Source organism: Halichoerus grypus, chromosome 2, assembly GCF_964656455.1.
Source record: "Halichoerus grypus chromosome 2, mHalGry1.hap1.1, whole genome shotgun sequence".
In the NCBI taxonomy this organism is placed as follows: Eukaryota; Metazoa; Chordata; class Mammalia; order Carnivora; family Phocidae; genus Halichoerus; species Halichoerus grypus.
The window spans coordinates 208,499,183-208,525,435 of NC_135713.1; the positions used below are offsets into that span (position 1 = coordinate 208,499,183).

Here is a 26,253-nt window from a genome sequence, read left to right on the forward strand (position 1 = left end):
GGCGAGGCGCGGTGGCCCGGTGGGAACTCGGAGCCCAGGCCACGCGAGGTCGCGGCCCGCAGCCACGCAGCGCCCGTTGGGGTGTCCGCGCCGGACCACGCGTGTCACGAGCGCGCTGGGATTCAGCGAAGGCGTCGGGGCGGGGCCCGAGCCGGGGGCGGGACCCGGATGTCGGGGCGGGCCCGGAAACGAGCGCTAACTCCGCCCCCCCAGGCCCCGCCCCGCCACCGCGTGGCTGTGCGTCCGGGCTGTTAGCGAGAAAGTGGTTTGACGCCGAGCTGGCGGCGGCGGGTCACGTGAGCGGAAGATGGCGGCCCCGGCTGGCGGCGGGGGCTCGGCGGTGTCGGTGCTGGCCCCGAACGGGCGGCGCCACACGGTGAAGGTGACGCCGAGCACCGTGCTGCTGCAGGTGCGGCGGCGGCGGGCCGGGGCGGCGGCCGGGCGAGCGGCGGCGGGGGCGCGGTAGCGGGCCCGCGCCTGCGGTTGGCTCCGGAAGGCCGCGGGGGCGGGGCCTGAGGGGGCAGGGGCCCGCGGCGGCCAATGAGCGGCCTCCTGGCGCGGCGGGCCCGCCCCCTTCCGCGCAGGGCTCCCGGCTCCCGGGCTCCGCGGGTCCCCGCGGGGCTGGGGTCGGGCTGGCGGGAGTCGGGGGGCGGCACCTCCTTCCGCCCCACGGAGACCGCGGCAGAGCCCCGAGCCGTGTCCCCGCTCCGGGGCGTCCTCCGGCCCGGTGTCCCCTGGGTGTGCGGCCTTGGCGCCTGGAAACCGATTTGCTGAGTCACTCGCTGCACTTTCTCCGGGACAGCTGTTGCATTAAAGAGGCTTCTCGGGCCCCGCTGTCCAGGGGCCGGTGCGCGTACCGGGAGGGGACGCCGGGATGGGGCGGTGGCGGACTGAGCAGTGTGCTTTCGGGGCCCAGAAGCGGGGAGCCGTCTGTGCCGGCGGCTCGTGGGGAGGACGGTGAAGCCCTGCGGGCGGTGGGGCCCGAGGTTGACCCTTATTCCCAAAGCGCGTAGCAAGAGGTCCGGTGGTGGGCAGTCCCGCAGGCCGGGTGACCGCGAGGCAGGCCCAGTGAGGAGAGCAGGGTGAATAGGAGTTGCAGGTGAGGTGTGTGCATCTGTGGAATGGACAGTCCAGCATGGGGTCTGGGCTAAGCTTGGTCTGGCAAAGCCAGTTGGTTCATCAAGAGATGGACTGTGTGCCTGGCAACCCAGCCACCAGGCCAGACACCGTGGCTCACAGGCCTGTCGTCTGACTCCTAGGTTCTGGAGGACACATGCCGCCGACAGGACTTCAACCCCAGCGAATACGATCTGAAGTGAGTTTGCTAGGGTCCAAGTCCGTGCACCCCTCCCCAGCGCGCTGCCTGGGGCTTAAGCCAACATGTTCATTTTCTCACAGAAACCCAAAGTCAAGGCGTGGGCAGGGCCACACTCCCTGCAAGCCTCTAGGAGAGGAGCCTCCCTTATCTGCCCCGGCTTCTGGGGGCTCCTGGGCTTGCTCTCAGCCTCTGCCTCCTCCTCAGGTGGCCTTTTCCCTCTGTGTTGTGTGTCTCTTCCTCTTCTGTCTCCTATAAGGACACTTGTCATTGGATTTAGGGCACACCCCAATCCAGGATGACCTCATCTCGAGATCCTTAACTGAGTTATATCTGCAAAGTACTTATTTTCAAGTAAGGTCACATTCCCGGGTTCTGGGGGTTAGGATGTGGATGTGTCTTTTTTAGGGGTCTCTGCAGAGGGTTTTTGTGCATTTGGTTGTATAAGTTCCTGGTGGGGCTCTGGGGGCAAGAGGACGTGGTCTTGCAGAAATGGGAAAAGCTCAGCAAACTGGGCGGCTCCGGCGGCCTCTCGGCCCTGGAGTTGCATGCATGGGTCTCTGTGTGTGGGCATTTTTCTAGAGAGAGGGCTTTCCCCGGATTCTCGAGTGGTCTGAAACAACAAGAGGGTCAGAACCCCGCCTTGGTGGGGGGTGGGTTTCTGTCCCACCTGAGGAGCTTTTCACCTTAGCAGCATGTCTTAGTGGTATGGCTGTCTTCAATCAGGGACAGAGAGGAACCCGTGGTGTGGGAGCCTGCTTTCTTGGGCCTCGCCCGTGCTGCCACTCAGAATCCCAGGGCTGTGCTCCGTGCTGGCTGTCCCCTGGCGTGCTGTTACAGAGCCGTGTGCTCTCTTCCCCCCCGCCCCCCACACCTGTCAGAAGCAGGTTAGAACTTTCTGAGCAGAGCTAGGTACATGCCCCTCAGTCGCCCCGGGTGTGTTTTTATTTTCTGAGCCTGTACTTGGGCCTGTTGCTGCTTTAGGCCTGGTGGGGGTGGGCAGCCCCTTGGTCTGCCCCAGAGGGTGACCCGTTTCTGGTTTCTCCCTCTTGCTCTGTCCCTGTATGCTTAAAGCTGAGTCAGTGCCTACTTTCTCTTTTCTTTGGAAGACGCACTGCAGACAGGGACCCGCTCTGTCCCTGCAAGCTTGCAGGCTTACCTCTGTTCCTGCAGCCTTGGGGGCACTGGCTGGGGAGGTGGCTGCATGGACATGCACATCGCTCAGCTTGTCCCCTGCTCCTAGCAGGGCTGTGCCGGGCGCTGTATGGGAGCTGGCCTGTGTTAGGATCTGCAGGGCAGCCTGTGAGCTGTGGCTTGTTTTGCAGGTTTCAGAGGAACGTGCTTGACCTCTCTCTCCAGTGGAGATTTGCCAATCTGCCCAATAATGCCAAGCTAGAGATGGTGCCCATCTCCCGGAGCCGCGAGGGGCCTGAGAACATGGTAGGTGGCTCTCAGGGAGCGGCCAGCGACACTGCTGCTTCTGGCTCTTGCGTTCAGGCTGTTTGGGCTGCAGGATGCTTCGGCATGCTGAGCAGATGGGAAGGTCTGTTGCAGCGGTCAGAGGAGCGTGAGGGTAAACGGAGGCCAGTGTGCCGGGCGAGGCCGTGTCCTCACACCCACACCGCTGTCTGGGGGTCACCTGTGGATTGGAAGGGAGCCTCTTCAGTCTTTGCTCTGACTTTGTCTCTGGGGGAGGTTGCTTGTGGTCTGTCAGCAGCACTTGCCCAGCCTGGTGACTCTGGTCATAGAATCGCGCTTGGAGCCAGCAGAGGTCTGTGGGATGTCGAGTGCAGCCTAGTTTTGGGAGGAGGACCTCACGGGCCTCGCCTGGACCACGGCCCGAGTCTTTGACCACGGCCTGCGGTGGTCTACCGTATCAGTAGCTTTTAGGTTCTAGAGATTGAGTGGATGACCCCACAGTTATCACGGGTGTAGACGACCACAGTGCTGGTTGCTCACTTCTGTGTGTCTCTGTGGGTCCTGCAGACACCGCAGGGAAGGCAGCCTCCATCCCTGTTAAGAGGCAAGGAAGCTCGGGCCCTGAGGACGTCAGTTAGCTCTCCGGAGCCCACCAGGACTCGGGCAGTGGGGACTGGCCCCAGCAGCCCTCTTTTCCTCACGACTGTGGTTCTCAAACCTTCAAGTGGAAGGAACCCTGACTTCCCTTGGCGATTCCTTGGGGATGCTGGGGGTCGTAGGAAGATTCTCTTGCACCTGCACCCCGAGCACTTCCCCTTTGTTACTGGGATTCAGTGCAGGTGTGCACTTGACCACGTGTCTGGCCAGAGCGGCGCGTAGTAGGACTGGAGAACCCAGCACTCGGCCGTTACAGGCGGGGCTGAGGGAGGTGCTCGTGGGTGTTGGACGCACGCTCGCCTCCAGGCTCTGTGCACGCGTGCCCTAGTGTGTCTGTCACTCTGCAGAGGGACCAGAGAGGAATTTCTTTTCTTTTGGGTTATAGACCCAAGTCCCTACTTACGAACGTAGTTGTTAACCACGAAGCTGCGAATTTGTGCTCATTTGTGAAGAAAGCTCAGGAGGCCCAGCACGCTCGTGGTCTATTGCTGCACGACAGGTTAGCCCCAGGTACGGCAACTTACAGCACAGCGACAAGCAGGCGTTTGCAGAGCGTTCAGGGGGCAGCTTCCCACGTGCCCGCAAGATCCTTGCAGCTCCGAAGGACAGGGCTCTCTCACCTGTGCCCTGAGTCTCCGACGTGGGCCTGGGGTGGGACAGCTGCTTTCCTTCCTGACTTGGTTTTCTACGCCTGCACCCCTCAGGTTCGCATCGCTCTGCAGCTCGATGATGGCTCTAGGTTGCAAGACACTTTCTGTTCGGGCCAGACGCTCTGGGAGCTTCTCAGCCATTTTGCACAGACCAGGTGAGCGTTGGTGGGCAGGTTCCGGGCTCTGCCCCACTGTGTGGAGAGGATGCTGCTGGGTCAGTGGGGCTGGTCCAGAGCCACAGCCCTGAGGTTTGCCGTGGCCCGAGGCCGTGCCTTTTGGGCTCTGTGATCCTGGTGAGAGGACTGGTTTGAGATGAGGGAGGTGCCTGTCCAGCAGGTCCTGGCTGCCCACAGTTCATCTTTTTTACTGGGTTTTCTCTCATGACAGTGGGGCCGTCTGTGTCCTCCTGGAAGGGCAAAGCTGTGCTTCTGTCATTATGGGGGGCTCAGTGAGCAGTGAGGGGAACAGGGGGCTCTGGGCTCCTCAGTGGACCAATGCTTTAGGTATAAAAGTTCCTTATCGTGAAAACGGGTCACGTTTAAAAAGGAAATCTTAATGGTGTTTGATGTGTCAGTTTCCATCTGGTAATTGACGGTTTAAATGTTATTTCTGAAGGCGTCAGAACAGTAGCACTTTACTTTTTGGTCTTTCATTTTGGCATGGAAGTCTTTGTCCACTTGTGAAAGTCTTGGCTCGCGGAGTGGAAAGGACCGTGGGAGGGTGTGGTGGTCACTGTGTGGCCCTGGGCCGGTTGTGTGTGGGCCTCCCAAGGGCGATGTGAGGGTGGGGTGAGTGAATGTGTCTCCAGTCCTGAGAACAGCCCTGGCCCTGTGGTTTGTGTGTTTGGAAGAGGGGACTCCGGGTAGGGCCCTCCTGGTGACAGAGCCTCGCCATAGGACAGCCCACTCTGATCGCGGTGCCCATGGCCCCTGCTGTCCCAGAAGCGGACTCCTGCCCCCCCCCCCCCACCTGCGCTGTTCTGTTGGGGCTCCTCCTCCCGTTTCTGATGTGCTGGTCCTTTTATTTATTTATTTATTTATTTTTTAAATGCTTTTTTTTTTCCCCCCAAGATTTTATTTATTTGACAGAGAGAGAGGCAGGAGAGAGGGAACACAAGCAGGGGGAGTCGGAGAAGGAGAAGCAGGCTTCCCGCTGAGCAGGGAGCCCGATGCGGGGCTCGATCCCAGAACCTGGGATCCTGACCTGAGCCGAAGGCAGACGCCCAACAACTGGGCCCCCCGGGCGCCCCAGTGTGCTGGTCCTTTTAATGACATGGTTGTGGGAGCTGCTGTGCCAGGACCAGATGGCTCCCTTCCGCTCCCCCCGAGCCTGGGCCCTGGCAGCCAGCCTTCCTCCCCAGCGCTCCCAGGAGGACTTGGCAGCCCCCTGTTCGCTGGCCAGCCGCAGTGGTGGCCTCCCCGCACTGCCAGTGGTGTGTTGTCCGACCTGGGCTTCCCGTTAGCTGGGTGAGGCCGGGCTGCTATTACCCTACTTCCGGAGAAAGGATGGGATACCTGGAGGAGGAGGTGCTCCTCAAAGCTCAGGGGCCAGGGCCGCGGGTGCTTGCCCTCAGTGGCTGTGTCTGTTTGTCCTTCTTTCGTCTGGACTGCTCCGGCCCAGCGGGGCTGCAGGAAGCAACCAGGGCCTGGCCTTGCCGAGCTTACCGAGAGGGGCACAGGAACGGATAGGGGTACAGAGCTACAAGAAAGAAGATGTCACAGAGCGGAAGGGAGGGCACCCTGGGAGGCCGCGGGGCAACATTTTCTGGGTGGCGGGGGAGGTCTCAGCTGCACCAGGATCTAGGAAGGAGCCTTCTGGGCAAGGAGACAGCAAGTGCAAAGGCCCTGCAGCAGGAGTGAGGAACAGGAAGGATTCATGGGATAGTGTGTGTTATTGGTCTTCCTCCTGAAAGGCGACTAGACCAACACTGAAGGATTTCGTAAAGATACAAGGCAGAGCCCAGGCAGTGGCCGCACCGGATCGTGGGTGGGGTGGGTGATGGCTGGGCAAGGAGGCGAGAGGGGGAAGATAGTGATAGATGAGGCGTACGAAGGCGGGGGCCTTAGCTCCCCTCCCGCGTTGTACTGCTGGTGCTGGAGGCCGTGTTCTGGGGACGGTGAGCCTCAGGGCTCTCCGGACTGGGGGTGCTGTTCCAACAATGGGGGATATGAGAGCCTGACCCCCCCCCCCCGGTAGCTCCCACAGGCGAGTGAGCAGGACAGCGGGGCCTCAGACCCGTGAGCTTCGGCACACACCCCCGGGCTTGGGGCCACTTGACCAGCTGTGACTGACCGATCCCCCCATGAAGCGCCAGGAGCTGGGGTTGGAGGGTCCGTTCCCAACGCTCAGAAACACGGCAGGCCCGCCCGCAGAAGGGCCTCAGGTCCCCGGCCACAGCACCGGGAAGGCGGCTGAGCAGTGCCTGCAAAAACTGTAGGAAAAGTGTTTATTCTAGAATTATCTATTTGTCGAAGTATCAGTGAGAGGGGAGAATGGAACAAAGCCGTTTCTAGGCCTGGAATTGCCCGTGCCCGGAGGAAGCTGCCGAGACCACTCCGCCAAAGGGCAGGCGGGGTCCACCAGGAGGAGCGGGACGTGGGTGCAGGCTGGGAGTCCTGCCTGGGGGAGGGGACACAGCAGGCCCTGCTCTCGAAGCTGGGCCTGGCTGGTGAGGAGTAGCCCAGAGGCAGGGAGCCCGGCCGTCCTGCCGTGAGGACGCTCCCTCCAGAGGAGGCACCTGTAGGTACAACTAAAAACAAAACGAGCCGCACTGGAAACTGAAATCCTAAAGGAATCAGCATCCCCTGTGGTGACGCGCCTTTCAGGACCGCCGGCCGGGAAACTGCCGATGGAGTTTAAGGAACCGAACGGGGTGGAGGCAGCTCTTGGGAGAAGTGGCCTCGCGCCAGGAGGAGCTGAGCGTCTGGTTGGCAGCGGGGCGTCCGTGAACGTGCCCGCGTGGGTGTTCTTTGTTGTGCACAGAGCAGTGTGCATCCTCTCCGCGCCGCGCTCTCTAGAAGCGTCCTCCCAGCGCCTGTGCGCAGTGCTGTGCGGATGCTCCTGAGTGCCACCAGCGCTGGCCAGCTGCCCGTCTGGGCCCCCAGGTCCCCGCCGGCGGTGCATTCTCGGGGAGGGGTGCGAGGCCAGCAGATAGGCCCTGCGCTGAGTTTCATCTCAAAGGTGGTGCGGCTTTTCTTGGGAGCTGGTGTTCGCTAACCACAGGGCGGGGTTCACGTGAGGGAGGGCAGGTGGCATCTTCGGCCCCGGGTCACGGCCCGCGCCTGATGAGCTGGTGATGCGCACTGGGACCATGTGGGGGCGGCCCACCACGTAGGGATGCTGCGGACATGGACACGTGCGTGGCCCCCCCAACAGGCCCTCCCGGGGGGACGACACGCGCTGACTCACCGCGGCTCCCGTGCTGGCCGGGGCTGGCGGCTCTGGGAATTCCGAGTCTCCGCAGAGTGGGGTGAGCGGGAAGCTGGTTTTTCTGGCTGACGCTCTCAGGAGAGGTGAGTGTCAGAGAGCAGCCCGCAGGGAGCTGTCGGGGGGCAGCACAGCATCCCGGGGCCGCTGTGGCCAGGTGGGGGCTCCTCTGCACAGCGGCCTGCCCTGACCCCTGACCCCCAGCGTGTGGATCAGCCAAGCGGCCACCGGACACGCGGCCTGTGCTGTGCGTGCGGGCCATGGAGGTAACTCAGACTTTCCCGTAGCCACATCAAAGAACGGGAAGAACAGGTGCAATTAATTTTGGGATTATGATTGACTTGACTCCGTGTGTCCGAAATGTTAGGCTTTGCACACGTGATTAACAGGAAAATGAGGTATTTCTACATTCTTTGTTGGAGGGAGGGCTTTGAAACCTGGCGCATCTCACACTGGGACCGGCCTCCCCATGGCCTGTAGCCACGTACATGCTGTATGTGGGGTTGGGAGCTGCCGCGGACACTGCTGGCCTCCGTGTGGACTGGCCGGTCCTCCCTACTTCCCAGCTCTCTGCCGCAGGGAGAGGGGCTCGGGCCTGCAACTCCCGGGCTAGGCTCGTCCCTGGTGCCCGGGTTCCCTCTGCTCCCCGCCTGGCTTCACGCAGGCCGAGCCTGCGCTCTGTGTCCGCGCCGTTCACCTCACTGGTGGGAAACACAGGGCTTCGGATGTCCCTGGGAAGGGCAGGCTGTCCGCGTGTTTCACTCAGGGTTGTGTGACCCCGGGGCACGGTGGGCTGCAGAGGGGGCTGCCTGTGAGCTTGGGGACCAGCCGTGCTCCCGCTGAGGAGGGTGTTCGCTCAGAGTTCTTGGCCACCGTCCCCCATCTTTCCTTGGGAAGGAAAGGAAACTTCGGTCTTGAACCTGTCCCTGCTCAGTCCGCCCTGGAGGAGGGGACCCTGTGGCTCCGTCCGGTCCTAATCTCCTTTCTGTGTTGGGGTACGTGTGGCCTGGCCCCTTGGGGTGTGGCCTGGCCTGAGGTGGGCCTCCTGGTGGCAGCTGAGCCTGAAGTCCCAGCTCTGTTGGTTTGGGTTGGTTTCTGTCCATTTTGTTCTGGCCTGGGGAACGCGGTGGCAGGCCTGTGTTGGCAACACCTGTGTTTGGACCCGCCCGTCTTGGGCAGGCCCAGATAGGTGAGGTAAATAGAAAGGTCTCCAGAAACCTGGCTTGCCCCCCCCAAGCCCAGTGCCCTGCCGGGAGCTGGCCCCAGGTGGACGGACGTCTCATGCCTGTGGGGACAGCACGTTTGTGGTGAGTGCAGAAGCTCTGCCCTGCCCGGCGTGCCTGCTGGCCCCTGGCCCGACCAGAGGAGCACGTTTGCTGGCCGCAGGTGGAGCTAGCGTCCTCCTGCCGGGCTGGGCGACGTCTGCCGAGGGGCGGGCAGGCGCCCACGGAGGCTCCGCACCAGGCCCGGCCTTGAGTGAGGCCTGTGGCTCTGGCTGGGCCGGGGCACGGGGTTGTCCTCAGGAGGCCCTTGGCCCGGCTCCCTCCGAGAGCCCTGGGGCTTTGCTGAGGTCTCTGTTGCAGGGAGCAGCGGGCCGAAGCTCAGGACCGTCCCCGGTGCGCTGTTCTTGGAGGGAGAGCTCTGCTCATTGGCCGGGAAGGTCCAGAAGCCGTTGCGGCCGCCCCTCCCCTGGCTTGTTTACAGGCCTGCCCTCAGATCCCCACACAGGGAATCCGATCCCTCCGGAGGAGCCGCACATCAAAGCCCGGCTGGCGTTTGATGTGCAGGGGCCTGGAGGGCACAGAGGCAGGCAGGCCTTCCCCGGGCACTGCCCCGCGCCTGTCGGTTTGTGATTTGTGGTACTCAGCATGGCATCAGGTGCCCGGGGAAGGACTTGGAGAAAGCATGCCTGGCCAGAGGTCCTGAGAGCGCAGAGAGGACTCCCTCGAGCGTGGTGGGCGTCGGCACGGCCAGCGTGTGGTCAGCCAGCTTTTTGAGTCCAGATGGTGCCAGGACTCCCCTCTCTTTCTCTTTGCCCCAGGACCTTGTTTGCTGGACACATGTCCCTCGACTGAAGTTGCTTCGTTTTTCCTCTGATCTTCAGTAAGAAGAGTGTGGGCCTCAGGGACCCCTTTTGGGGGTCCTCCGTTTTCCTGAGGCCTGGGCTCAGGGGGTCTTGGTGGGCGCTCCCTGGCCCTGCTGTGCCCGCGAGGTCCCACCTTTCATGGCCAGCCCCCTGTGTTGCTCTGGTCGAGGCCGGCAGCCTTGTCTGGGGAGCAGCTTCATCGTAGGCATGGGTGTGAGGAGAGCACGGGGTGAGCTCCATAGGGGGCTGTTAGCCAAGGGGCCCCCCAGCTTCCTGTGGGGGTGTTGGGAGGCAACAGGGCTGGCCAGGTTTGGGCAGGAGCAGGGCCGCCCCTCCTCCCCGGGTCCCAGTAGCTAGCTCTGGATTGTGGGTCTCTGCTCTGGGCAGCACGCAAAAGCAAAACCTGAAAGCAAACAAGAGGAAGAGGGGAAAACACCACGCCGAGTCGAGCCAGGGGACTGGATCCCGGGTCTCGAGGACGGGGTGCGTCCAGAGTGTCCGTGTGCAGCTGCAGACCCTGCTGCTTCTGGTCACCAGCTCAGCTGCTGAGTGTTCTGCTCCCTGGCACGTCTGTGTGTTAAGCTCTGAGCCCTGGCGGGGCAGCGCCGCGGGGCCTGCCGTCACTCCAGGCCTCCCGCTCTGGTGGGCCCTGCCCCTCGGATTCGCCCTGCGCGGAGGAGGGGGACCGGATGGGGCACTCCAGGTGTGGTCTTAAACGGGCATTCACAGGGGCTGGCGTTACGGCGACGTGTTAGGAGACACGGAAGCGAACGTCCCCTCGCTTTGGCACCAGCAGCTTTAGGGCTGAAGGCCAGGCTTCAGCCGGCCTGCACCCATAACCTCCACGGCTAGCACAGGGCCCCGGGGCAGGAGCTGGGGCCAGGTGTTGCGCGGGCATGTGTGTGTGTGCACGCGTGTGTGCTTCCGGGGGGCTCTTCCCTCCCGTCTCGGGGTCCCGCTTACGAGGGGAGGATACCCACTGCCATCTTACCGGGCAGCGCGGCCTCGAGGAGAAGAGAGCAGGTGCTATGGCCCTTGGTGACCTGGATGGCAGTGTTGAGGGGTGGGGATGTCTGGTCCGTTTGGTGTCTCCTGGACGATGGAGACATGTCTGTGTGGAGCGTCCATGGTGTTTCTGGCCCGTCTGCCCCCGCGGTGCCCCGGTGCCCAGTCTGTGTGTGTGACAGTGGCTGGGGCGGGCGTATGGCCCACCCCAGCCTCTCCTGGCACTTTGTGGGGACGCCGATTTCAGCGGCTGTTGGGAGCCCTCTGCCCGGTGCTCCTCGACCATGTGGGCGTGAGGGCCTGCTGCCGAAGGGGCGTCACTGCCGCCCTCCTGCCTCGGGGCCCCTCTTGCCCTGGGTGCGGGCTGCGGGCTGACAGGCCAGCATGCGGGCTCTGCCCCCGGCGTGGCCCACGTAATGGGTGCCTGCCCCAGCTGCTCCTGGCACTGCAGGGCTCAGCAGTGCGCCCGGGGGACGGCTTCACGTAGAAGCCACATCACAGGGCTCCGGGCCTCGTTCTCATTGTGGGCCCCACAGCCGACCGTGAGCCCCCCGACAGCAGACCGTAGCCCCCCCACAATGGACCGTGAGCTGGACCATGAGCCCCCCCACAGCCTACCATAGCCCCCTCACAATGGACCGTGAGCTGGACCATGAGCCCCCCCACAGCCGACCGTAGCCCCCCCACAATGGACCGTGAGCTGGACCGTGAGCCCCCCCACAGCGGACCGTGAGCCCCCCCACAGCCGACTGTGAGCCCCACCACAATGGACCGTGAGCTGGACCGTGAGCCCCCCCACAGCGGACCGTGAGCCCCCCCACAGCCGACCGTGAGCCCCCCCCCACAATGGACCGTGAGCTGGACCGTGAGCCCCCCCACAGCCGACCGTGAGCCCCCCCACAGCCGACCGTGAGCCCCCGCACAATGGACCATGAGCTGGACCGTGAAACCCCCCACAGCCGACTGTGAGCCCCCCACAGCTGACCGTGAGCCCCCCACAGCCGACCGTGAGCCCCCCCCACAGCCGACCGTGAGCCCCCCCACAATGGACCATGAGCTGGACCGTGAAACCCCCCACAGCCGACCGTGAGCCCCCAAAGCCGACCGTGAGCCCCCCCACAGCGGACCGTGAGCCCCCCCTTTGGGCAGGTGGCTCCCCGCCGGTGGCTGGCCGCCTCCTCCTGGCGACGCTGCGGCGGCCGGGCCGGTTCCCTGTCCTGTGGGGCGCGCTGGGGGTGCTGGGGGGCACCCGCGGCTGGCTGTGAGGGTTCCTTTGCCCCCCGCAGGGAGCGTCTGGAGCAGCCGTGTGAGGCGAGCCCGGCCTGTGTGTACATGAGGGATGAGGTAGGTGAGCAGCCCGGCCCCACTGCCTGGCCCCCCGTCCCCACACGGGCCCAGCCCCGCTTTCCAATCTGGAAAATTCTCTCAGACCTGCCTTCAAAGCAGCGGCCGGGGAGACAGCCTCTGAAAGCACGGTGTGTTTCATGGAAAAAAGCAGAGTGCCGGCTCCGCTGGCAGCACGGGCCGCCCGGGCCGCTCCCCAAACCTCCTCGACGCCCTGTTTGTTTTCCCAGCGTCTCTCAAAGCCCGAGAGTCACAAAAGTGGTTTCATTTTAATAAATATTTGCTTTGCTCCGTGTTTTGATCTTTTTCAGAACCCAGCGCAGCACGGTGCGGGCGTAGCCTGCCCCCACCCGCCCGCCCGTGATGGGGGACCCTCCTGGCGCTGGGTCCCCTGGCTCACAGGGGCTTTTTGTTTTGACCCTGGCCAAATGCCCTCCCCTGGCCCTGGGTGGCCACTGTCCCCAAGGGGCCCCGGTGTGGACGGGACCTGCCCACCTATTTATCCCCGCTCGAGGTTCCCCGACACGGGGCTGTGCGGGGCAGGGGTCCCAGGGCTGCTGGTGGGGGGCACCTGGGGGGACACATCTTCCCCCAGAGGAGACAGACGCTGGGCCTCGGGCCCCTGGGCGTGGATCGAGGCCGTCGTGGTCGGGTCAGCCCACAGAGGTGGTCAGCGGGCCAGAGGTGGTAACTCAGGCCTGAGCCGTGCCCGCCCAGGCCGCAGATGGGGTGGGGTGGGGAGGCGGCCGCAGGCCAGGCCAGCCGACAGACTCTCGGGTGCAGGTCGGGGGTGGGAGCTGGTGTCCCACGGGGGCCGGCCGTGACCGTGCTCCGGCCGAGGGAGCCAGCGTGAGGTGCCCTTGTCCAGGGCGGCCGAGTGGGGAGCAGTGTCCACGAGGGGTCAGCCATGTGTCCTGTTCTCTCCTCACAGGTGACGGGCAGAGCCTCCTTGCAGGCCACGACGCTCCAGTCCCTAGGCCTCACGGGGGGCAGCGCCATCATCAGGTGGGGGAGCCTTGGAGTCATGTTGAGTGGGAAAACGGGGTCTGAAGGGAAGGAGGGAAAGGTGAGGGGAAATGTGCCCCACCCCCACCACGGCCCTCTCCCCTCGATCTGGGGCCCTTGCCTGATGGCCGCTCCCGCCCAGGGGCCTGTGCCACCGTGGCCGGCTGGTGGGGCGGAGGCTGACCGCCTTCGGGTGGCCGAGGTTGGCTTGGTCGTTGCCAGAGGGGAGTGAGACCAGCAGGGAGAGGGCTCTGTGTGGGGTTTCACTCACTTTCTGAGTCTGCACCCTCAGGTTTGCCATGAAGCGCGGCAGCTCTGCCGGGGTCACCCGGAGCAAAGCCCCAGGAAGTCCGACCGCTTCTCTGTCGGCCGACCAGGCCGCCGACCAGGCCGCCGGCAGCCCTCTGCTTCCGCTGGATTCAGCGGCTCTCAGCCAGGGGGACGTGAGCCATCAGGACGAAGCAGGCATCTCGGGGGCCAGCTGCGTGGATGCTCAAGCCGAGCAGATCTCCAAGGAGCCTGCCCCCGCCCCCTTTGTCCCTTTCTCAGGTGGGGGGCAGCGACTGGGGGGCTCCTCCGGGTCAGCCAGGTCTCTGATGTCACCCTCAGCCAAATTACCTAAGTCCTTCTCCAGCCCTGGAGGCCCCTCCAAGCCAAAGAAGTCGAGGCCTGGCCAGGAGCCCCGGCCAGAGCCAGAGCCGGTAAGAAGCGGGCTGGGTGCTGGGGGTCCTTTCTCCTGACCTCAGTTAGCCTGGGGGTGCGGTAGGGTGGATGGGTGCGTGGTCATCTCTGGGAACTGATTGTTCTGTCTTAATTTCATTGAGGCACGATTTTAGATGTGCAGTGTGATAGATTTTGATTAACTCGTGTGTCCCTGTGAGCACGGTCACAGCCAGGAGAGTCCACCTGCCTGGTGGCCCTGAGCACCTGTGCAGACTCTGAGGACCCCGTCCCAGGCGGTGCCCCTGAGCCAGCGCCCTCCACCCTTGTGCCCGGGCCAGCCTGTTGACCAGCTTTTGGCTGGAAGGCAGCTTTGGCATCACCTGGCCCTGCTGTCTGTGCTCCTGAGTCGAGGTCCCTGCATCCGGTTGGCGGTCTCCTGCCGCTAGCTAGTGGGCATGCAGGGCAGGCCTCCTTCCTTTCAGTTCATTCATCTGGTGAGGTTTTGGGTAGATTCCCCCCCCCCCATCGTGCCATCCTTGCATTCCAGGGAGCGATCCTGTTTGGGTGACATATTAACAGTTTCCCTGTGAGTCGGAGTTAACGTTTTAGTTGAGCATCTGTGGTTCGCGAGTAAAGCGCCCATTCTTGGTGCTGAGACACACCCACTTGCATCTTGTCTCTTCTGGGGTCCTTCTTGCTTCCAGATCGCACATCTGGGGAGGCTGGAGGGTCAGGGGCACCGGTGCCTGTGGGGGCGGTGGGCAGGGAAGACCCGGCTTTAGGACAGAGCCTGCGTCCTTCCAGAGGGGCACACGGCTGGGACTTAATCCTGCTGCATTGCTGAGCCACCCTCCATGTGTCCTTGCTGAGTAGATGGGGCAGGGGTGGGGGGCACGAGCCAGTTCCGAGTCCCGTGACTGTCCATCCTGGGGAGACAGTGGTGGTGGTGCCCTGGCCCCCATACTGATGTGTGGGCCGTGTCAGAAACTCATCTGCAGTCCCCGCTCTCATGGCCTTTGTGACCTGAGCCTGGAATCAGTGGCCGAAAGCAGACCTGTGTGGTTGGGGTCTGACTCCGTCCAGACCTGCTCTTCCTGGGGGTGCCTGCGTTTGGGGGCTGGACCCTGGGGCCAGGGCTGGCTGTCCCTTCTCCCACACCGAAGGCACAGAGGACTCGGGGCATGCGGCCTGTGGGCCGTTGGCTCCTGCTGGCCCGGGTAGGCCCCGGCTCTCCGGATCTCTTGGGAAGCTGCAGGCGGCCCTATGGACATTTGGTGGTGGCGGGGGGCTCTGCTTGCGCTCTCCTGGAGGTGGTTGCTGTCTGGGCATAGGGTCCCAGTGCGTCCCCGGGCTCTGAACCTGGGGCCCCCAGGCAGGAGGGGTCCCTGGGAGGGGCTGCCTGGCCGCCAGCAGCATGTGCCTTTGATCTGGGCGCCCCAGCAGCTGCCTGATTGTGGAGCGTCCCCCGCCTGCCTGCCCGCCTGCCTCGTGCCTCCTGTCACTAACAGCCCCACACCCGGAGGGCTGGCCGGCCACATGGTGTCTGCTTTGTGTCCCTTTTCAGCCCTGGGGGGGAGGGAAGAAGGGAACAAAACGGAACTTTTGGGGGAACTTCAAAGGTACACTTTGGTAATCAAAAGGAGTTTCCAAGTTTTCCATTAATGTTTTGCCTGTGTGTGGTTTTGGATTTAAATAAAGAGTCAGAAGAGACAGGATAAAATATAGGCAGGTCCTCGGCTGAGAACTGGGATGGTTTACAGACCCGGGCGGCTCTTGCCTTTGATGTCAGAACATTAATTATTAGAAGGTAGTTTTACTGGCCATCAGAGCCGGGTGCGGGCAGAGGCTGGGGCTGCCCGGCGGCCCCTGGCCTGTCCTTTGAAGTCCTTCCGCCGGCCCGGGAGGCCGCCCTGCAGCCCTGTGCGCGGCTGGGCCGCAATCCCAGCAGGCGTCCCCCCCCCCCCGCCCCCCAGCCGGTATGGGGGTCTCTGATCAAAGGCCCCGATGCCCTGGGCAGGGCAGGCGGCTGACGGCAGCCTCCCCTGCCTGCCCCTCACCCTGCGGGGCTTGGTCTGCCCCCTCAGAGGACCTGGGACCCCTCGGTGCCTCTGCCTGCACCTCAAGGCAGGTGTCAGCCTGGCCTCTGGCCGTCCCCGCTCCCTGGTTTGTGGGCAGGTTTAGAGCACGTGAGACTGGGAGGAGCCCCGCCAGGGCCTGGGGGTCAGAGCAGACCGCGAGCGGTGTCCCTTGCTGTCCTCCTCCTCTCGTCCTGGGGCACCTCTCCTAACATCCTCCTGTGAGCACGCCCCGCTGTCCCCCGTGTGTGGGCCCAGGGCATGGTTTAAACTTGTCCTAGTCATACGCGGTCCGTGTTTATGGCCGTCCCCAGGCTCCAGCAGCAGCCCAGGGGCCCAGCCGTGGCCTTAATCGGAATGCCACGGAGGCTGGGTGGCAGATGGGTCGTGGCTTGGAAGGTGCTGGCCAAGCCACGCAGCAGGTGCCCTCCAGCCGTCTCTGCCGCGGCTGGATTTGGGGGAGAGGAGCCCAGCCTGCACACCGTAGTGGAGAATGAGCACGCAGGGACCCCGGACGCCCAGGCAGGGCCAGGCGGGGCCGGGCGGCCTTGTGTCAGTGGGGCCTGGGGGGCTTGTCTTCAGGCCCCTGCCCTGATTGGACCCAAGGGCTCTCCGGGACTGTTCCCACCACGTGGCGTCCTCCCCTCTGTGGCTTGCTGCCCTCTCGCTGTGTGTCTTCGCTGGGCTCCTCGGGGGCAGCTGCCCGGCCTCTGACTGAGGAGACCCCACACCACAGCTTGCACTTGCTTACTTCCGGACTTCGGGGGGCTCGCATGTCTCGTCCACGGTGGCAGTGGTCTGGTCATGCCACGGGCGCGTGGGGGCCTCGGCGCCCCCCCCCCCCTTGTCTCCTCTGCTCGGTGCTCTCGGTAGTTGCCGGACCCAGCCGGCCTCGCCCTCTGGCTCAGCCCCGCGGCCGGGCGCCGGCTCTGTGAGTAACTCGGGAGGTTTGGCCTGCGGCCCTCCCGTCCTGATTCATTTAAGCTCCAAGCCTCGAGGGGAAAAGCTTCACATTCCCTCTGACCAAAGACCATTGTCAGAGGACAGTCTGGGCTGGGAGTGGGGGAGACAAACAAGAGCCCTCACAGGAAAGCTGGAAAATCGGGGCTTGAGGTCACCCCCAAGTCGGTTTTACATTTTTTTCTCTGTGTGTCATCACGTCCCGGAAAATTACTGTCGAGAAAATGAACCCTGAGCAGCAGTGAGGCCACTTCCGAAAGGAGGGGACCCGGGTGCCCGCTGGACGCTCGGCCACTCGCGAGGCCGCCGCTGCAGGGTGTCGGCCAGCGCCCAGCCTGCCCGGCCCTCCCGGGCCCTCCACGCCGGTGCCGGGCTTTGCCTTCGGCCGCACCGAGCCTGGCGTGGGCCAAGGGCAGGCAAGGCCCCATGGCCTCGTCCGCCGTTTCCCTCCTGCGTCCCGTCCTGGCGAAGCAGGTCACCTTCTGCCGGCCGGTCGCAGCCGGTGGTCGGTCCCTGCATCCCCACCTCTGAATGGGCTGTGTGTCTGTCCAGCATGTGTCCAGCCTTGGGCTGTCGTCAGCCGCAGAGGGTGCTCCTGCCCCTCCCTGTGCCCCCCGGGCTCCTGGCCAGTGTTACCCACTTTGCAGACAGCGTTATGGCCGTTGACCTGTCCTGCTCGCTCTCTGTCCACCTGTCCTCCGTTCCGCCATAGCTCTCCCTCATGGCTGCCGCTGCGTGTGTGCTCATTGCCTGAGGACGTCTCCTCCTAGAGCCGTGCTGTCCATCCAGAAACCTCTCCCTAAACGCGCCTAGGACGGGAGCCGTGCGTAGTGACTGCCGGGACCAGCAACGGCGGGAGAAGGAACGGCAGAGGAGGGCGGGGTGCTGGCAGAGTGTGGGGCGTGAGTACCAGGGCTCCGCCTGGCGGCTGCTGGGCTCTGGCCCCCCCGGCTCCCTCGACCCCAGCGCCTCTCCTCTGCCGTGGAAGGCCACGCGGAGGTGTTAAAGCTGCCTGGCTTGCCCCCCCATCACTGGGTGGTGGGGTGGTACTTCCTAGCAGCCCAGCCGCGGACTTCGGTCTGTTCCTGTGGGACAGGGCCTCCCTGGGCCAAGACATCAGGAGGTCTGGCCCCGGGCTCTGCCGGTGGCTCTTGCCCGCACTCTGGTTCCTGCGTGGGGCCCGGCTCCCGGCTTCTGCGTGACACACAGGTTTCTGGAGCAGAGAGAGATGCGGGAGGAGAGAAGGAATCAAAACCCAGAAGGATTTTGTCCATTTTGTTTTCTGACCGAGAGTCCGTGGCCCCTGAGCAGCGCGGAGCCAGTCGCTGGTGTCCCCCGTTCTGGAAATGGCCTGGGGAGCGGGCCGTGGGCTTGGGGTCATCAGCACCGCCGGCAGCCCGCAGTCGCACCCAGGTCGGGTCCTGGAAGTGCCCAGGGGGACCGCGAGAACCCAGTGGGCAGGGCTCCCTGGGACTGGCTTCGCCGGCCAGGTCTGAGCGCTCAGCCGTGGACCACACGCCACCGCATGGCTGGGCCCTCCAAGGGAGAGACTGTGACAGGGTGGCCTGCGGGCTTTGTGCTTGAGTGAACACGGCGGTGCCCGGCTCAGGCGCATCCACGTCTTGCCCTCGCTCCCCCCCAACACCCCGCCCCGGGCGCCCAGGCCAGCTCTTGGCCCTTCTGGAATGCAGGCGCCGTGGCTGTGGGGGGCAGCCTGGCGCCTGGCATCTTGTTATAAAAAGCTCTGGTGTAGACTGCCCGCGGTGGCGCGGGATCCTTGTGGCTTCAGAGGGGCAGCCCCCAGGGGCCTCAGCCAGCCACCTACAGGCCCTGCTGCCGGGGCCTCAGCCAGCCCTTGGTAGCTGCTCTGCCCCCCTGCCTCCAGGTCAGAGGGGCTTCCTGATGAGAGCCCACCTCCAGTCACTGGGCGTCACTGGGCAGGGAGGTGCTTCGCGAGGCCTGGCCCTGCTGGGCACTTGCCGGACCACAGGGACCTAAGGCCTGCCAGGGTGGACGATCAAGGCCTCGGGCGTGGCTGGGGAGTTAGCCCTGGAGACCCCGGCAGGTGTGTCGGTCCCCGGGGCAGTGAGCCTGGCCTGCAGAGCAGGACGGGCTGTGGGGACAGCTATAGGGAGGGTCCGCTGGGGAAGGATGCTCCCAGAGCCTGCCAGGCCCACGGCCTGGTACAGAGAGGAGGAGGTGGAGGGCAGAGGGTGGCCTCCTGGGCCGGAACATGCATGCCCCGGTCAGGCCCGGCCCCCCCATTGGAGCCTTGGTGCCCAGAGGTGTCCCACCGCCGTGGCCGCGCGACTCACAATGGCAGTTACCCCCCTGGCGGCGCTTTGGGTCAAGCAACCCTGCCTCGCGACTTCCTTCCTCCTCCTCGCTGCCAATTAGAAGCGATGCTGTGCCTTTCTGCGTCCCCAGGGTGGTCAGGGGGTGGGCTGGGGGCAGCCGGGCTGCAGGGCCAGTGGCTGGCAGGTTTCTGCCAAACTTCTAATTGGGGGGCTGTCGCTTCCCCTGCCCTCTTGGGGAGCCCCTGATGTGGCATCAACCAGGGTGATGTTCCCCGAGTGTGCTCTCTATTTGGGGGACTGTGACAACAGGGAGGTTCCCATGGAGATAAGAGATGAGCACAGGAGCTGCTAGGAAAGGCTGGCCCTCAGCCCACTCCCCGAGCCCCCCAGCAGGAGGGTGCCTGGCCGGCCTGACCTGGCTGTGTTGAGCCTCCAGGGCCCCGTGCCCTGCCGGTGAGTGAGGGTCTCTGTGTCCGTGTGGCTGAGCAGGAAGCATGGAAGGAGGGTCTCCAGTCCTGGCCGTCTGGCCCTGGCCACAGGCTGACTGGGGTGGCCAGTGAGGGTATGGGCTTGGCTCAGGGGTCTGCGGGGCCTCTCCAGCTGTGAGGCCCCGGCGAGCCAGCCCCACAGTCAGGAGTGTGGGCTCCGGGGGGCCTGCTATCATCTGAGCCCTCTGCCCACCAGCCGGTGGATCGGGACCCTGTGGTGTGCCACCCTGACCTGGAGGAGCTGCTCCAGGCCTGGCCTGCGGAGCTCCCGGACGAGTTCTTCGAAGTGACCGTGGACGACGTGAGGAGACGCTTGGCCCAGCTCAAGAGTGAGCGGTGGGTGTGCCCGTTGGCGGCCCCGTCAGCGTCTCCCTGCTCCCGCATCCTCAGTAGCACGTCTGAGGGTCGGGGCCCCCGTCCATCTGGCCCTATGTGGGGAGCAGCCCATGGAGCCTGGCATGGGGACCTTCCACTTGGGTTGGCCACGGAGACCCCAGACCTTCATGCCCCCACCCACTCCCCCTGCAGGAAGCGCCTGGAAGAAGCGCCCTTAGTGACCAGGGCTTTCAGGGAGGCTCAGATGAGGGAGAAGCTGGAGCGCTACCCTAAGGTATGGAGAAGGGCTGGGGGGGACCTGCAGCGAGCACGTGCCTCGCCCCTGGGCCCCTGGCTGGGGTCACCCGCACTTCCCACAGGGCCTGCACGGCCATGGTTTATGACCAGCCGCTCGTGTCTGGCAGGCCAGGGAGGAGGCCAGGGATGGCCGGGGCGGGGTGGTAGCTGGCCCTTCTGCCTGCCCCAGCCCTGGTGTCTTCTAGCCTGGGTCGGGGACCTGGCCATCGTGGGCCTAGGGGTGCAGCGGGACCGCTTTTGGCCATTCCTGCTGACACGCTGCCTCCTCGTGGCCCAGGTGGTCCTGAGGGTCCTGTTCCCTGACCGCTACATCCTGCAGGGCTTCTTCCGCCCTAACGAGACAGGTAAGTGGCCCTGCCTGGGCGTCCGGGGCGGGAGGGGGGTCCCTCTGAGCCCCTCCAAGCGCCTCCTGGCTTCTTTCTTCCAGGCCATGGGACTGTGACTGCCTGGGGTTCATGGGTCATGGGTGTTTCTGGGCCGTTGCCATCTCTGTGTGGCCGACTGTGAGCTTGCAGAGCATGTCGGGGGTGGGCACAGGGCTGGGGTGCCCAGGTGCTGAGTGCCCCATGTGCCCACCTGTTCAGGGCACAGGTGAGACAGAGGAGTACCCAGAGGACGGGTGGGCCCAGCACCCCCCCCCCCCCAACAGCACGGGTCGCCGGCTTGGGGCTGCAGCCTGGAAGGAATGCGGAGTGCCACCAGTCCCAACTGAGGTCCTCGGTGACCTATGCCCAAGACCTCGAGGGCCTCGCTAGGCCAGGGCTCAGGATTGGAGAGCGGGCAGGCTAAGAGGCAAAGGGAGGGACGCTCTTGCAGTAGGGTGGGGGCCTAGCCAGGCTGAGCATCTAGGAGTACTGTGCAAGGAACTAACTTGGATTTCCACCCCTGGAGCCTCAGTTTGGCTTGAGGGTGGGAGTGGTGTCCTGCGTACCTGAGGCGGACGTGGTGAGCCGCCTGGGGCAGCCCGGGCCTACAGGGTAGTGGGGGTCTGTGCGGAGGTGGGACCCAGCTTGTTCCACCCCAGAATGGGGCCAGCCCTGGAGCAGGTCTCAGTTGGGGGCCTGTGCCCATCCATGGAGCTTTGTGCTTATCCTGTCCTCCGTTCTCCAGTGGGGGATCTGCAGGACTTTGTGAGGAGCCACCTGGGGAACCCTGAGCTGCCCTTCTACCTGTGTGAGTTCCAGCATCTGGGCGTCAGTGACCCCTGACCCCTCCCAGTTGGGGCTTGAAGCAGTTTTCCCCCTAGAAGCAATACCGTGGTGGGCTGGTCCCAAACATGTGAGTCCCACTGGTGTCTGAGGACAAGTCCAAGGACCGTGGGAATTGGGAAGGGTGGTTGGCTTTTGCCCCACCTCAGCACCCCTGCACCCTCTGCCTCCAGCCTGCCCCCCCCCCCAAGGCTTCTAGGAGCTTCCCCCTCCAAGGGCATTTGGGTAGGGAGGAGTCAGGCCAGTGGGCTGTGCAGGGGACTCTGTGGGGCCTGGGCTCCCTGGAGGTAGGTCCGCCCCAGGCCACCGAGCCCCTAAGCCCCCTGCCAGGGTTTTTGCAGCAGCAGAGAGGTGGGTAGAGGGCTGTGAGCTGAGGGGGCTCCTTGGAAACACCCCAGCTGAGGCCGTGGGCCCTGGGCCTCCCCTCCCCCTCAGGCCTGTCTTCCCCGGGGAGCGTGGACAAGGGGTGGGGGGCAAGGTGCTTCCTGGCCCAGACAGCTATCTCTTTGCAGTCATCACTCCTCCAAAAAGTGTCCTGGATGACCCCACGCTGACCCTCTTTCAGGTACCGGCACTCGGGCGGGGGGCAGGGGGCCGGGGGTGCAGGTGTAGCTGGCCTGGCTCTGGAGGGTGAGCCTCGGTCGGGAGGATAATGATGCCTTGTAGACGGGTGGACTGGGTGGGGGGCAGAGCACCTCTGAAGCTGGTGCTGGGGCTTTCCAGCCTCCTCTGCTTCCTGCCCTGGCGGGGAGGGGCCCGCCCGGCTGGCTGCCAGCCTTCCTGAGCCGGGACGGCCTGCGGGCCGCGAAGCTCCCTGCCCTGGGGTCTTTGTGAGAGGGGGCTCCCCCGGAGGGTCAGGGGTCCAAGGCCTCACCTGCAGGTGGCTGGCTGCCTGCAGGGCCCTGGGGTGGCGGCTGGCAGGCTAGTTCAGCCCCAGGCTGCAGGGGCCACTGCCTTTTCCCCTGGACCCCGAGGCCTCTGCCAGGAATGGGCGCTGTGCCCTCCCCACTAGCTGGTGTGTGCTTCCGCCCGACCCTCCCTGTGGCCCCCAGAGCTCCTGAAGGTGAGGTGAGGAGCGTTGGTTTGGTGTGGTGCCCTGCCCTGCCCGGGGCTGCCTTCCAGAGCCAGGAGAAATGTCCTGTCCCTTTGGCCCTGGGAGGGTAGCCTGGGGCCTCCCCAGCCCTCTGGCCTAATGGTTTCCTCTTCAAAGTCTTCTCAGATATTTTAATTAGTACCAGAGGCCGGGCCTTGTTAAGTGGCTGGCAGGCCCTGCAGAGGTCTGAGCTGGGGCGAGGGGGTCTGCCTCCTGCCTGGGGCTGCCACCATTGTGGGGGACATGGGGCAAACCCCACAGAGGCTGGAAGCTCACCAAGGAAAGGAGTTAGGGCGGGCGGGAGCAGGGCACTGTGCGCCCCCCCCCCCCCCGACGAGCTCCCCCTTCTCAGCCCCCGGGAGCCCTAGAGGCGCTGGGCCTCTTCCTCCATCCCGCCCTGCCTCCTTCCCTCCCTTCCTCGCTGGCCAGCCTGTTGATAAACATTGAATTTAGGAGATGCTTTGGGATGGAGGGGGACGAGCGCCCAGTCCCACCGCCCCTCCCACCCCAATTGGGAGCCCTGGGGTGCTGCCTGTCCTCCTGTCCGAGCAGCCTGATTCCTGGTGACACTCTGCCCCCTGCTCCCAGCAGCTGTCTCCTTTCATCCGTCAGCTCTGCCTGGAGCTGCGGGGGCCTCCGCGTGGGGTGGCGTCCCCACCCGCCCGCGATCAGAGAGCTGGCAGGGCTCGGGGAAGGAAGTCTTCCTCCCTTGTGTGGGTGAGCAGGCGTGGGCGCGGAAGCCGCCGGCTTTCATGTCCCTGGCAGGGCTGTGCTCTGGCTGCTGGCTGCCCGGGAGGCTGCCGGGGGGCCAGTCCTGAGCTCCAGAGAGTGACAGCTTGTGGTAGGTGTGAGGGACGGCGGCCCAGCTGCCCCTTTTGGCCACTGGGCCAGGAGAGGGGGTGCGGGGGAAGGTGGGGCTGTGGACAAGGGTGTGGGAAGAGGTGGGGGTGCTGTTGGTGGGCACAGGCGCCCCCGGTGCCCATCAGATCTGCTTCCTTCAGTGCTGGTGCTGTCCTGAGCCCCGGGGACCCCTCTGCCCTCGGCCTCACATAGGGTCCAGGGGTCAGCTTTAGCCGGTCCTGAAGACGGCCATGATCTGCGTAGACCTTCTCTGCCTGAGCGGAGGGGTAGAGTCTCTTTCCTGGCGGTCGTGGCGGCCTGCTGTGCTGTCCGCTCACCCCTTGTTCGGTTGGAATCCCAAAGATGCCAGCAAGCGAGTGGGGTAGTTCTGGTGGGAGGCTGGGGTCACGAGGAGGTGCCCCAAGGGCCCTGGAGGACTCCTGGCTGGTGAGAGGGGTCCTTCGAGGCTTGAAGCCCTGCAGCCCCCAGGCTGGCCTGCCAGGCAGAACCTTCTCGTGCCCACTGAAAGTGGCCGTGGTGCCCAGAGGGTCAGCCAAGCTGAGGCTCCCGGGGAGGGCTGGCCCTGTGGTCCCTGTGCCCCCTTCCTGTCCCCTGGTTTCTGGGGCCTCCAGGGCCCTGGTGTAGGCAGTGCCCCTGAATGAGCCTGGGATCCCAGTGTCGGGATGGGGTGTGGGGTTTTCAGATCTGGCCTGTCCTCGGCCTCGGTCTCCGGGATCCTAGGCTTGGCCTTCGAAGCTTCCTCCAAGAGAGCGGAGGGGAAGGGCTCACCTGGTAGCTGCCCCTTCCACTGAGGGCGGAGGACAAGGACCCTCTGGCCAGCTTTAGGGCTTGCGGCCCTGGTCCTCAGGTGCAGAGGCACGAGTGGTGGACTCTGGGGTCCCCGCCTGCAGCCTTGAGTTCAGCTTCCTACGCGTCATCCTTAACGCACAGCTGAGCAGGAACCCTGCACCACTACCCCCAGGGAAGGAGACTTAGGAGAGGCAGTTCCCAGCCCACCTGGGGTGGGATGTGGGGGTCCGCCTCCCCACAACAGCACCCTCCCTGTGGGTGGGGCTTCTCACTGCCTGGCCCCCACTCTTCCCCCAGTCAGGGAACTCGAGTGTGGGCTTTGGGGGTCTTGGGTAGCGAACTCTCAGAGGTAGCTGACCTGGGCAGCACCTCCCTGCCCAGGACGCTCAAAGCCCCTTGGCTCCAGGAGCCCCCCTACTCCCCGTACCTGGGCCTGGGCCAGCCGAGGGTCCCTGCTCTCCACAGGTCTGGGCGCTTCCCGAGCCTGAAGGTGGCCCATCTGGCCGCGGCCGCAGACCCCTGCGCCCTCTGTTTTTCGATCCATGCTGCCCGTCTTTCCTCTCCATACCTCCCCGTCTCCTCTACGCGTTCTCTCTGTCCACTTTTATCTCTGACTTGTCAGCCTCTTGAAGTCTCTGCTGAGGGTGGGGGCTTCCAGGCCTGGTTCTCCCAGCTTGCACGCAGTACAAGAACTTCCTCTTCATCTGGTGCTTGGGGCTGGCTCCCAGAGGACCTCTGTGGTCTCCCAGCTGGCCTGGCTTGCACTGGGGTTGGTGCCAGAGGGCAGACTGGTATTGCTGGGCTGGGGGCAGCTCGTGGGGGTGCTGGGCGGTGGACTGCGCTTGCAGGAGAGACTGGCTGGGGCTGTGAGCCTCCTCAGCGGAGCCCTGGTCCTGGTGAGTGCCCCTAGCTTCACATGAGGCCCACAAGAGGCCACCACAAAAGTGGGGTGCAGCCCACCTGTCCCTCTCCTGTGGCCTTTGCCCATCCATGATGCCTGCCTGGTGCCCTGAGCTGCCTCCTGTTCTCTCTACAGGCAAATCTCTTTCCTGCGGCCCTTGTGCACTTTGGAGCCGAGGAACTGACAGGTGGGTGGGGGTCCCTCTCTTTGCCCACCATGGCTGGCCGGCCCTGGGCCCAGTGTCCTGGCTCATCATATGCCCCAGGGTAGGGACTTCCTTCCAGTCTGGGAAGGAGATCTGTGCCCGATACCCTATTCCCAGGACAGCCACCTGCCCGGGCCCTGTCCCCTCCCACAGCAGAGCAATAATGGGCGGGGGGCCCCCTCCATGGCCTGAGGGTGGGCTCGGTGTCCCGCAGGCCTCTTCCTGGAGCCTCGGCTGCTGGAACACACGGTCTCCCCGTCTGCGGCTGACGTGCTGGTGGCCAGGTGAGTGCGGGCAGTGGGGAGGGGAGAGCCCCTGCCCTAGCGCGTCAGCCATCCTGTACCCCAGCCTTCTGTCCGCAGGTGCATGTCCAGGGCTGCTGGAACCCCACCCCCGATGTCAGCCCCTGACCCTGCACCCCTCGAATTGGAGCCAATGGCCGAGGCAGGGGCAGTGGGGCTCCCTGAACCCAGCCCCGGGACGGCCCAGCCAGTCAGGAGGGATCTGGGCAAGGTGCCCAAGTGGCTGAAGCTGCCAGGTACCGTAGCAGGGCGCAGCGGAAAGGGAGGGGGTGCCGACCTGGGGACCCCGAGGTCATCTGGCGTTCACATTGCAGCCAGCAAGAGGTGAGCGCCACCAGCCTGGATGCGCCCCGTGTGCCGGCTGCAGGACCCCTCCCCACCCTGAGCGGAAATAAAGGTGTGAGCTTCTCTCGAGATCCTCCTGTCATCCTTTCTTCAGAAAAGGGCCCCGCTGTCCCCTGGGCCCATCGGTGCTGCAGTGGGTCTGGACCTGGGTGGGCCTGGGGGGTCCCACGTGCTTGTGAACAAAGGCACAGGTGTCCTCCCTGAGCCGCTGATTTCACCCAGTTGACCCCACGAGTTACCCCTCCCGTGAGGACCCAAGTGTGAGAAAGGCCCCAGGCATTAGCTGCGGGGCTGCGTGTAGGCAGGGCCACCTTAGCCCAGGGCATCAGGACGGAGGGACCGGGAGGACGCCTGGCGAGGGCAGGCTGGCCCCGCACTCCCCGACCTGAGCGCACTTCTCAGTGGCTGCGCGCGTGGGTTCCAGCCAGCCTCAGCCTTCCCTTCAGGTCTGATCACTGCCACAGGCTCCCAGTGCTTCGAAGCCCCGAGACTCCCCGAGGAGAGGCCAGGGAGCAGAGCTGGGGCG

The 26,253-nt window shown here is 64.7% G+C and overlaps 1 protein-coding gene across 6 annotated transcripts; it reads left to right on the plus strand.

Moving 5' to 3' along the window:
- Nucleotides 1–239: 239 nt before the first annotated feature.
- ASPSCR1 (ASPSCR1 tether for SLC2A4, UBX domain containing) lies at nt 240–25,796 on the plus strand. Of its 6 annotated transcripts, none has more exons than XM_036093534.2 (17): nt 573–847; nt 1,260–1,315; nt 1,575–1,669; nt 2,641–2,755; nt 4,096–4,196; nt 11,845–11,902; nt 12,834–12,907; nt 13,200–13,608; nt 19,587–19,726; nt 19,919–20,000; nt 20,301–20,367; nt 21,134–21,196; nt 21,744–21,796; nt 25,011–25,062; nt 25,295–25,364; nt 25,443–25,618; nt 25,697–25,796. In XM_036093534.2, the coding sequence occupies exons 4-17, from the start codon at nt 2,714–2,716 to the stop codon at nt 25,708–25,710; spliced, it is 1,401 nt and encodes a 466-aa protein (XP_035949427.1). In that variant the 5' UTR covers nt 573–847; nt 1,260–1,315; nt 1,575–1,669; nt 2,641–2,713; the 3' UTR covers nt 25,711–25,796. The 6 variants fall into 6 exon arrangements, with proteins under 6 accessions (XP_035949398.1, XP_035949390.1, XP_035949427.1 ...); XM_036093549.2 differs by having other exon boundaries at nt 1,596–1,669; XM_036093505.2 differs by lacking the exons at nt 573–847; nt 1,575–1,669 and adding an exon at nt 240–409 and having other exon boundaries at nt 25,429–25,618.
- Nucleotides 25,797–26,253: the final 457 nt, after the last annotated feature.

What these genes read in the sequence shown, in the direction of transcription:
- ASPSCR1 (XM_036093497.2), top strand. Translation starts at nt 308, where the DNA reads ATGGCGGCCCCGGCTGGCGGCGGGGGCTCGGCGGTGTCGGTGCTGGCC. An exon ending in GCCCAGCTCAAGAGTGAGCG is followed by an intron (nt 19,727 to 19,918) that starts GTGGGTGTGCCC and finishes CTCCCCCTGCAG; the next exon opens with GAAGCGCCTGGAAGAAGCGC. An exon ending in CTTCCGCCCTAACGAGACAG is followed by an intron (nt 20,368 to 21,133) that starts GTAAGTGGCCCT and finishes TCCGTTCTCCAG; the next exon opens with TGGGGGATCTGCAGGACTTT.